We start from the raw sequence: 12624 nt of genomic DNA, 5'->3' as shown, positions 1-12624 counted from the left end.
ACCATATTCCTCATCAGCATCCTCTACTTGCAGCAAAATTATCAACCAATTATCAGAATAAATTCAGGCAGTTCACTAAACCTAAAAGTAAACCACACTTGAACCTTCCGAAACATATCTCTTTTCCTTTGCCACCGTCAAATCATCGATTTGAGTGCGGGAATTATTCCAATTTACATTTGTGGGATCTATTTCGGTCAATTTGAAAATTTTCTAAATGAAAACGGCAGTTGTTCCAATTTATATTTATGAGGGTATATTTCAGTTCGTTCAGTATAATCGCATTATTAACAAAACAATGAATGCAACGATATCACTTTCTAAATAAAATGTTTGAAAAATAATATGCCATTATATAAGCTATATCCGATATAATAAAGTTGTGTATTTCTCCAGCAAGAATAAATTAATATAAAAACTAAACCCTATTGTATACAATAATCAAGAACAGACAAAGCAACAAAGTGAAATACGAAAATAAAAATATTTAATTAATATGAAACAAAAACAACAACAATAGAAATAAATAAAGCACAAAAAAGATAAATAATAACAAACAAAGGAACATACGAAATACTTAAATTTATATAAACATTTTTAATATGGAATTTCTATAAAAATAAAATAATTAAAAAATAACAAAAAATATTAAGGAAATACATATATATTTTGTTTACTACTCAATAATTTTACACATCAAAATGTGTTTCATAAAAAAAATAAATCATAAAATGCATGCCATACGACGAGTATATAGGTCTATTAACAAAAATGCTTAACGAAAAATAAACCAAGGAATGGTATCCTGTATTAACGGATAAAACAGCCTGAAATAAATTAGTTAAATAAGTGACGAGGTCATTTAATTTAATTTGTTACTAATTGCTCTTACTCTTATACGTTAAATTATTCTCGTCATAAAATTTATAAACAATCCAGTAAAGACATTTACTTATGCGATTGTGCTTCAGGGGTTAGAACATATCTGCTTTTAAAAGCTTTGAAACATATATTCCGCATATTATTGAAATTGTTCTTAAACTTGGTGCACCGAAAAAAAAGTGAACTGTTTTATAGGAAGAATGAACTACCACGCACGAAAATTGAACTAAATTTTACTCCACATTTGAGATTTCCACAAAGCGTTGTTAAAACCAGGAAATTTTAATGTCCTGTTGTACTTTTTAACTGCAGTTCACGATATTACATCATCTCATATGTTAGAAGAAAAAATTAACTAAAAGTAAAGAAGAAAATCATTGGCGCCAAATCATGACCATTTTAAACATACAGTAGTTCATTCTTACTATTTTTGGGAATCGTACGAAAATTTTCATTTGTTTTAGTTCATATTGAACTTATGTGTACGTTTAGTTCATAAAATTTTTGAGACATACTTTAAAAAAAGTAAGATTTCATTAAGCTGTGGAAAATTTCGATAAAAATAATAAAATTTAACTACAAGCAAATAATTTTTTTCAATAAAAACAAGTTAAATTCAGCGTTAGTTTAACTACGGATTTTTTTCTGTGTGGTACTTTGAATCTTGATAATTATCAAAACAAATAAAACGCCGTATCGATTCTCGATGAGCCACAGATATACGCTAACAATTCAATGAAATATATGAAAAAAAAATCATTCAATTTGGTCTGGTGAGGGGAACGCAATTTACTGCAGTGAAAACCAAACGTAAAACCCCTCTAGGGATACATTCTTAGTATTAGAATAGAAAACAGCATAAAGTTTTTCCAACTTTCGCTTCAACTATTTTCTAGACACCAATAAGTTATTGATAAAATACTTTCGAACCAAACTAGAGTTATAAAATAATGCCCGAAGTTTAATTTTTATATCTACACGCCGCCTCATATTGAAGCAAAAATAAAATTCCCAGAAATAATGCATGGGCTCGGACAAATCTTAATAGCCACAAAATGCAATGTGAGGGTGACCGGTTTATGCATACATTCACATAAGAATTACACTAAATTTCTTTAAGTCCAAGCGCACCATTAGTTTAAGATAAATACATTATGTAACGAATAATACTAAGTTCTATAATTTTATTTAAGTAAATTTAATTTAGAATTTACGGCAAATTAAATGAATCATTTATTGTATGCAGAGCATACTATTGGATGAAATATAAAACAATAAAACAGTTTTGGTACAATGTATTCTTAATTCTCCTATTCGGTATTTAAGCATTGTTAATGAATTCTCAAACAGGAAGCTCGCGAGCATAAAGATTAGAATAGCAAGTAGTAGCTAGCTTTATCAATTAATAATTTTATAGTTAACAGATCAATGCGTATGTCTATTGTAATCGCATTGTAATCACCGATTGATCAATTTCATACAGATTCTTTCTTTATGTGCAGATAGGTCAGTACAGCGTTGCTAGAATTGTTTCACTAAAAACGAAATAAAAGGTTTTCCAAAAAACTTAATATTTTTTGTACCAAAACTTATTTTTTGTACTTAAAACTTTTTTTGTACTTAAACATTTTTTAATGTGCTTTGGAATATGTGGAAAACCTTTTTCTAGCAGTGATGTTTGAAAATTACACTGCTTTAACCCTTATATTATGTTGGGGTCATTTGATGACCCACATCGTATTTTTCATCAGCCCATTTCTTATTGTTGGTAAATAAATAAAAGTTCTTACTAGACATGCATGGAATTGTTGTCACACCCAGAAACAAGTGACCACTTCTTTAAGTTAAAATGAACTCATTGTGAAGAAAGTTGAACTTCGTATAGCGCCAAAGACATTTTTATTTGTTTGAACGATGTGATTTTCGTAGAAATTAGGTAGAATGCATTCCATACATTAGTTAGCATTTTCCTATATTTATGTACCACTATACTACAGAATGAAAAAATATAACTCAATTGAATTCATATATGGAATGATTCGAACTTTTGAACTTTCACTCATTTGGACAAATCTTACATATTTGTGGTAAACCTTTTACTTCAAAATTAGAACTGCTTACCTTCAGTTTTTAAATACAGTTTTATTTATTTCTATAGGCCTTTTTTCTTCATTAAAATACATGTTTTATTAATATATTTATTAAGAATTAACAGCATCGACTGGCCTTGAAATATTAGTTTATTATTCCACTATTTCCAATTTCCATGTATAGTTACCAACTGTAAAACGTAATGATTTTCTTCTTCTTGTTCCTTTAACTTTTAATAAGATGCTTCCTAACGCTTTTGTCCTCCTTTTACAATTTCAATACCTACAAATATAAAAAAATCATAAACCAATCTTTTCACAAAAGGTTAGCGTCACTGTATGTATGTTACCTGATAATTGAAGATTCCAAAATGAAGACGAATGAAGGGGTTGTTATTCTGTTGCTGTTTTTTTCTTTATTTTTTTTTTTCTTTATACACCATCACGAACATTGATAGTCTTATTGTTTGTTATTTATGTTCAATAATTTTGAAAAAAACGAAAAATTTTCTCACTAATTTAAAATAATAAATATTTTATTTGCTATTTATTATATTATTTTACTACCCAGCAAAAAAAGCGTCGCCAAAAATTTAATGGAAATGTTCTTTTTGGATCCGGAAGTGGTGCAAAACTGGCGCAGAAGTGATGAATTTAACATGGGCTTGTCATAGGACAGAAGTCCTCCATTTCAACAGCCGTTGCACTGAATTTGCATCACTTCTTTAGGTGTGATCCGAATTCAATGTTTTGGATGTAAATTAAAAAATTCTGTGATATTTCGTCAAATAAATAATTTTTATAATTTTTTTATTATTTTTAATGGATTCTAACGCATGTCGGAAACATTTGACCTCAAATTTTTTCAAAAATTCACAATTTTTTCAGATTGGATTTAGCATTTTTTTCGACAAAATTCAAATGATTTGTACCATTTTATGAATTCTTACTCTGTTTTTAACCTAATTGAAACAAAAAAGTTAAAATTACCCATTAAAAGTATGAAAAAACCAAGATATAAAAAATTTAATTAAAAGAACTTCCTGGGTAGTTTAATTAAAGAACATCATTGGAAGTGCATCTTCTGGAAGTGCTTTTAAAGTTGTGCCTTTGGGAGAACTTCCAAATTTTTTGCTGGGTATATTATTTTTTAACAATCTCTCCGTATACCATAACAACGCGATTCAAACTAAAAAAAAACAACCCACGCGCAAACATATCGATTTCATCGATGACAGGTATCGATTACAGGTAGATAAAATAAATATAGGAACATTTCCTATATTCTAACAAGTGTGTTTCCATAAGTTTTGAAAGGATTGAATACTTCTTACTAGGAATGAACTAAAATATTTTTCTATGCCCAGTGTTATTCGTATGTATGATAAGCTTTCCGTAATAAAGGAATTCAGTGTTATCGTTTTATAAGAAATTTTACTAAATTTGAGGAAACTTGGTTTTAGTTCGGTTTTTTGTTTATTTTTACGAATGCTCTGTTATCAGTGAATAAAATGTTCTTGTTCAGTAGTAAATTCTTATACCCAGCGAAGAAAACAGTATTAGTAAAATTCCATGCCTTATTCTAGTTAATGAACTATTCCTAACTGCTTTCAGTTTAGGATTTTTTTTTTACTGAAACAAGTAAATTTTATTATTTCACACAAAAATTTTACTTAATGGAAATAAAATGGACAAACTAAATTTATAAAAATTTTTTCCTTTAGTTTCGAAGGCATTTTTTTCTGGGTGCATGTACCGAATTCTTGCTGAGTAGAAAGAACCTTTAATTATATTTCAACAGTAAGAAATGCTCTGATGAAAAATATGATGTGGGCCATTCAATGGCCAACATAATATAAGGGTTACCAGAAATATTGATTGATCGATCTAGCGCTTGGTGTCCGTCCGTCCGTCTGTCCATGTATTTGTTTTCCACAGGATTCCGGTCGCAATTATTAACCTATTTTGATGAAATTTGGTACAGGGAGTTTTTTGGGCACAAGGACGAACGCTACTGAATTTGGAAGAAATCGGATCAAATTTAGATATAGCTCCCATATGTAACGCCCCTTTATTTTCTTAAATATGGAAATAGGGTGTATCTCCAAAACCTGTTCCAATGATATCCCACAAATGCTTATGTTTACTAATTCAGCAGGGGTGGTTTAGGGTATGATATAATCGGCCCCGCCCGACTTTTTACTTTACTTACTTGTTTAGATTCTTTTTTGATTTTAGCGGCTAAATTTTAAAATTTTTACGAAATTGATATCAGACATACACTCATAGAAAAAGTCTGCTAAAAACAGCAGTCGATGTCTGCTGTTATATTTTTGTACTTCAGGGCCAAATGAACAACAATGAATAAAATTTTTAGGTTATAAATTTTTCCCCAAAGCATATTTAAGAACCAAAAGTAGTTTTTGGTATATTTTTGCACTGTAATATACTTACAAGCTCCTAAATACGATCAGCAAACATTTTGTTTGCTGTTATGCCTCAATTCGATAAATATTCAGATTTTTGTTCAAATACTATAGATATTCATAAAATATTGGTTTAATTGTGTTAGGATAGCTCCTAAGTTGACATTTTTATTTGTTTTAGACAAAATAAAACATGTTTTAGTGTAATCGAGCTTCAAAAATAGCAGAAAATGTTTGCTATTTCAGCAAATAGTGACTGCTGTCCCTTTTTCAGCAGACTTTCTGCTGTTTTAGCAGACTTTTCTGCTGTCCCTACTAACAAATTTCTTTGGGTGTAGGATTTGCTTTAATTATGTTGAAGCCATATTACAACGGATTGTGGCTCTTTTTTTAACTTCTCGAAATTCGGATTTGTTTATCAAATTTTTAAAAGTAAATAGAAATAAACAACAAATATATTTGCTACACCGAAAAAAAAGTGAACTGTTTTATAGGAAGAATGAACTACCTCGCACGAAAATTGAACTAAATTCCACAAAGCGTTGTTAAAACCACGAAATTTTAATGACATGTTGTACTTTTTAACTGCAGTTCAAGAAGAAAATCATTGGCGCCAAATCATGACCATTTTTACCATACAGTAGTTCATTCTTACTATTTTTTGGGAATCGTACGAAAATCTTCTTTTGCTTTAGTTCATATTGAACTTATGTGTACGGTAATTGAACTTTATACTCAAGTTTAGTTCATAAAATTTTTGAGACATACTTAAAAAAAGTATGATTTCATTAAGCTGTGGAAAATTTCGATGAAAATAATAAAATTTAACTACAAGCCAATAAATTTTTTCCGATAAAAATAAGTTAAATTTAGCGTTTTAACTACAGAAATTTTTTTCTGTGTACGTACTATGAAAATATGACTTATGGTAACCAAAACCTTAATCTGATGGTAATTCATTATTCTCAAGTACGTGGTAATGCTGGAGGCATGACGTAATTGTTCTTGATAAGCACTTTCTACCATACTTACTCAGTTTTTGCTGGGTAATAACATAAAGTTTCTAGTTGAAACCCGATGTTTTGGAAAGCCCATACAAAAATGGTGACCAGTACTTAGAGAAAACAGCACCTATAATTGTGAACTAACTGAAGATGCGCTTTTAAAATGTTAATTTAATCAATTCTCATTTTCCCGCAAATATCACTTTTGTCTTAAAATATTTGCATTTTGTTCAACATGCTTTGGCAGTCTATAAACAAACTTATATGCCACTCAAACAGTTGCAAGACGACTCAAAAAGGTTTGTCCCCATATTTATCCGAATTATTTATGTGATCTAATTAAATTACGCATTAAATAAAATAATCCGTAATCTAGGAAAAAGTGCCGCCATCACCGCCATATATCATCCACCAACATAATTTGTAAAAGTTATGCAATTTAGTTAAGTATTCGATATATAAAACAAAACTGAGTTAACGAACTATATATAGAGTATAACCAGAATAATTAATACCAATACCAAAGACATACCAACAAAAGAAAAAAAATATATTATGCATAACTATATTTATATGTATGTAATATTACGTATAGTATTTGCTAATTCCCGTTTAGCCACAAACAAAAATAGTAAACCCAGAAAAAATTATATATAACAAAATAATAACAAAAATATATATAGTATACTATATATTTTTTAAAGAAAATGCTTCAAAGAATATAATGCCACTAAACATAGATAAAATAAAAGTTTTTCATTAACCGAAAAAGAGTTAATAAAGCAAACTACATGCCTACCTACCTACGTACATACATACCTATATATATACATATATCGATTAGTTAAATACACATAAATACATACATAGCTTTAATAGAACAAAATACCAAAGAAATTAAAAGCCAGCGCCCATTGATTACAAAAAAAACATATGTATGTGCTGCATTATTACTTACACACTCCATTTCATTCATGGACAAAACTCGAGAAATCACTGTGATTTCGTGTGAACGATACCAAAGATTGAATATCAAAACAAAGCCGTCGGTCAATAAGTACATGTATCCATATCCCAAAAAAATTATGTCATATGTATGTAAATATATTTATTTATATAGAGTCCAGGTAATTTACTCTACCCAAGATTCCAGTTTATTCATAAGGCCCGGTATATTTTCACTCATTAAATAAAATGCTGGGTAACCCATAAACCGGTAAATTTGCTGTTGGCCTTAGTACAAACAATCGCAAATTGTGATTTGGCCTTTTTTCAGTGCCATAACAAAATACATTTTTTTCAAAACGTTTTAAGTTTGAAACTTGGAAATCTGGATGGAAACTAAAATTAATGGTCAGTGTGCGAAAGTGTTCATGTATATGTAGCACAAGTCACATAAAGTCTATGTAAAATTCTAATTTCACAAAACTTTGAATGGTATACCAAGGGCCAATTTTGGAATTTAAGTATTTCGAAACACCCGATTCTACATCGTAAACGAAGTGTTTACGATTTTTAACCTGCGTAGAGTAAGTAGGAGTATTTTTACCATATATAAACTTTTGTATATTAATTAAAACAAAAACATAGTATGTATTGTACCTACATAAGAATTTCAACAATAAGATATAAAAGAGATCCTTATATGTTGTATGAAAGAGAATCTCGTATACCATTTAATAATAAAAACCTAATGTTCTTGTTATAAACAAAACATACCGTCAAACAACACACAAAAACAAAACAACTGAAATAGAATAAAGTGGTAAATACCAACAACAACAACAAATCCTCATTGTTTCATTTCTAGGAAGGCGGGAATAATAATGCAATAACTATTTTCGGCAAGCACTTTGTTGGTGTTTAAACATTCAAACTAAAGCCAAACCAGCGAAAAAACTAGTAACCACATCTCATTACAATTTGTATTACCAGTAGTAAAACTGTCATTACACGTTGCATTACCTTACAGTGAGGGAGCCACCGTTTTGTTTTATTATTTTAACTCATTTTTCAACCAAGCCCAAAATGCCATATACGGTTACAGAGTACTTTACTTTAAAATACATTAAATTTACTTTAAACAAGTATTCCGTCCATGTTAGTCAAATCTATGTAATGATCGTCAGCGTCGTACACTGTCAATTCGTCCGACTTATATTTAATATTTTGAATTTCTAACACAAGTAAGTAAAGTCTAAAGTCGGGCGGGACCGATTATATTATACCCTTCACCCCTATTTAGGCCAAAATTTGTGTTACCATCTCAACTACTTCACATTTGCTGGAAGCTATATAAAGGGGATAATTTTTTTACTTCTACAAAATCTCTAGAATTAAAATTTAAATCGGCTAGTGCTATCCAGTTAATTGGATGAAACTTCCATTGAAAATGGGTCTAAAATGTGTAACAGACTACCATATTTCCCCAACTCCGATTTTTTGCTATCTATGCGAAATTTCACTTAAATGGGAGTATAACTTTGGCCCCTGGTCATATGAGTGCAAATCGGACGGAAGATATATATGGGAGCCAAATTTGGCACAATTAACGATACTACTAAACGTACTCCTTGTGCGAAATTTGAAGCAAATCACGGCAAAACCCTGGATTTTGAGGCCATATAAGTTCAAATCGGACGAAAGATATATATGGGAGCTATATCTAAATCTGAATCGATTTTAACCATATTTGGCACATATATCGTTAAAAGCACCGCTTGTGCAAAATTTGAAGTAAGTCAGGGCAAAAACTCTGGCTTTTGAGACCATATAAGTCCAAATCGGGCGAAAGATATATATGTGAGCTATATCTATATCTGAACCGATTTTAACAAAATTTGACACACTTAACGATACTATTAAACGTACCCCTTGTACAAAATTTGAAGCAAATTACGGCAAAACTCTGGCTTTTGTGGCCATATAAGTTCAAATCGGACGAAAGATATATATGGAAGCAATATCTAAATTTCAACCGATTTCAATCAAATTTACCAAGCATTGGTAGAATGTCAATTCTACCCTCTGTGCAAAATTTCACGAAGATCGGTAGTAAACTTTGGCCTCTGTGGTCATATGAGTCTAAATCGGACGAAAGATATATATGGGAGCTATATCTATATCTGAACCGATTTGGATGATATTTTGCAAGATTTTCGAGATTCATAAAATATTTGGATGTACGGTATTTCAAGAAAATCGGTCAATAGCGATTGTCTCTGTCCCAAGAAACGGTCCTATGCCAAATTTGAGGACGATCGGACTGAAATTGCGAGTTGTACTTTGTGCACAAAATTACATATACAGACAGACGAACGGACAGACAGACGGACATCGCTAAATCGACTCAGAATTTAATTCCGATTTAAAGCCGATCGATATACTAAAAGATGGGTCTATGACCACTATTTCTTGGCGTTACATACAAATGCACAAACTTATTATACCCTGTACCACAGTAGTAGTGAAGGGTATAAAAACATACAAAAAATTATACCCTGTACCACAGTAGTGGTGAAGGGTATAATGATAATTAGGACTACAATCAATTAATAGTTTTTTGTGTTAAAACAGCAAACAATCTGATATTATACTGCTGAAAAGTTAATAATTTGATGTAATTTTCTGTTGATCCGAATATAATTATAAAATATGATAGGAGATTTTTACAATAAGACCAAAACAATCGCATAATACTCATATGACTCCACACGAAGTTCAAAATTAAATTTTAGTTAAAATATTTGTTTATACACTAAACTTCTACGTGGTTGGCAGAAATATTTGTCCTGTCTCTCATTCCAAAATCCAAAGCTTTCTCTGTCGAACGTCTTCCTGTCTCTGTCGAATGAACTAATTTTCAGATATTTGTCAAAAGCCTTTGGAAACACGTTTGCTAATTCAGCTAAATTTCAAATTCAGATATTTATTTGCTATTTCAGCAAAAAAAAATGTTCTAAGCCTTTTTGCTGTTAAGAATAACAAAATTTGTTGAGTGTAAGAATTAATATTAATATAATTGGGTATTTACAGTGCCAGTCCCTTCATTATAAAAAAAAAATCATTAAATCGAATTGCAATTTAAAAAATTTTTAGTTTCTTAACCATATGAGAAGAAATTCAAAGGAATCTCGGTAAATTTAAAGAACAGTGAAACCTCTCAAACTTTGACACACTTGGGAAGTTTGCTATTAACACATTAAAATTAAACTCTCATAACTGAACATCTCCCAAATGCAGACACAATTGGGAGTCCATTTCTCAGACGTTTCACTGCATTTAAGTACTAGAGATAAATTTACACTGCTAAAAAACGAAAGTTAAATCAAGCGTGTTCCAAATATTCGATAACATTTACATGTCTAACTCTGGCCATGGAGAATATATTCAAGATTTGTTTGTGATATATCAAACAGGTGATCACAGCTCCAGATGTCGAATACACAAAATAATCTAGATTATCTTTGAAATAGACAAAAATAGTGTTGTTCCATATACACCATTTCTACTAAGCTATCCATAGTCTTCTTTTTGCCTTAGTGGGGTATTTTTAACAGAATTGGGGTTAACAGTTCGATATATTACGATGTTGTTGTAGTAATAGTGTCAGTACCTTGAGCTTTTGTATCATTCTCGGGTCTTAGCTCTTGGTTTGTTTGTCCTACTTCCTTTTGTTCCGGTTCAAATGTGCATATTACAAAAAAGCAAAGAGGTGAGTTTTCTACATGTATTTAATTTTTCAAATTGGTCTTCGATATGATTTAAGTTCATTGTGATCATAATACTTATGAATTAAGTCATACATATTAGCAAAAAAATACATTAAATTATCATATTGACCATTGTATGGGGCCAAAGGATCTACATTGTCTTTGTTATCGTCCACTAACTTTGCCGTCTTATAGAAACCATCACATATTTCTAGATTGTCCAAACCTCTGTAGTTCTTATTCAAACCCCAGGCATTGACATGAACCTCCAAGAGGAATTGATGTATAGCTTCCAAAGTGGCCAAGTACCAACGCGGACTACCTTTTTGATGACGCCAAAATTGTGAACATCTATTTTGTAATACAACTGGTTTTAGACATTTAATTCGCTCGTCCTTGTAAATACCACGGCTTTGGTTCCATGTGCTGTCTATGAAAACAGCTTTTTTAATCGGTAAGTTATCGAATGTATATAATTTTGAAATATGATGTGGTGTTAGATCTCCAATATTGTCTTCCTCAATGACTTCTTCAAGTCTTCTTCTCAATAAAGTTCCAACATTGTAGCCTTTTGGATATCCAAAATTATTTTCTTTGCACAGCCTCACATTGCGCTCGAATAATTGACTAACGGTTACACTTTCAACGCTCGGAAATATGAGGACAACATCTTCTTCCTCTGAATAATTTGGTATATTTGGGTACGTGAAAATTTTCACATCTTGGTCTGCAGATAGCACAGCAGCGTGAATGGCAGTACTTTTTCCATCGATCTCTTTTTTGTGTTTAATGATGTCAATTTTGATTGGAATTTTCACTTTAGGTAAAATCTCTCCAAGGTTTCCAACGGGCACATAGCAAGTGTAACAAAAAAATTTACGAGAACGTGAACATTGGGAGCAACTGTACCGGCCCTCAATGGTATCTAATATCGTGAAGTCGTCAATTTTCATATGAATGAATGGATATTTCCGTGGGCGACTAACAATTTCAATAGGATGTGTCATGGTTCAGGAACGCAAAGGGCACAAGAAGGTTTCAAATAGTCTCCAATAAACTTGCCAGCAACAATACCATATTTTTCAGCAGCTGATTGATGACAAATCAGTGCTGCCAGGTTAGGGGTTTCCCATTTTTTTAAGTTTGGGGGGATTTTTAAGTGGTAACGTCCCAATAAACATATGATGAGCGTTTTTCAAATTCAACAATTTTTCAGTTTAAAGGCCGGTATGCACCTCTAGCGAAATTTTCGGTGGCAAAAATGTATATACGTCTACAACAAAAAAACAGGGCTGTGTACACAAATTTTAAACCAGCTAATCGCTTTTAAAAATTGTTAATATATGTTCCAAATATTCCTCAAATAAATTGTTTATTATTTACAGACCTTTTAAAACTTTTACGCACACAATGATTGTAATAAATTAAATGTTTGCTGCCAAAATATGCTTTTGACAACCCTGTTATTTTCATTAGAGGTGCGTACCAGCTTACGAAATTGAACGCTACC

The 12624-nt window shown here is 31.0% G+C and overlaps 1 protein-coding gene across 1 annotated transcript; it reads right to left on the bottom strand.

Moving 5' to 3' along the window:
- Positions 1-11117: 11117 nt before the first annotated feature.
- Positions 11118-12221, bottom strand: LOC142226557 (tRNA-uridine aminocarboxypropyltransferase 1). The gene has a single exon (XM_075296634.1). The coding sequence runs from the start codon at positions 12119-12121 to the stop codon at positions 11144-11146; it is 978 nt and encodes a 325-aa protein (XP_075152749.1). The 5' UTR covers positions 12122-12221; the 3' UTR covers positions 11118-11143.
- Between the last annotated feature and the right edge of the window lie 403 nt (positions 12222-12624).

Source organism: Haematobia irritans, chromosome 1, assembly GCF_050003625.1.
Source record: "Haematobia irritans isolate KBUSLIRL chromosome 1, ASM5000362v1, whole genome shotgun sequence".
NCBI lineage: Eukaryota > Metazoa > Arthropoda > Insecta > Diptera > Muscidae > Haematobia > Haematobia irritans.
This window is presented reverse-complemented; position numbering and strand designations above follow the sequence as displayed.

Bases quoted from the DNA above. Each gene is read 5' to 3' on its own strand.
- LOC142226557 (XM_075296634.1), bottom strand. From the start codon at position 12,121: ATGACACATCCTATTGAAATTGTTAGTCGCCCACGGAAATATCCATTC.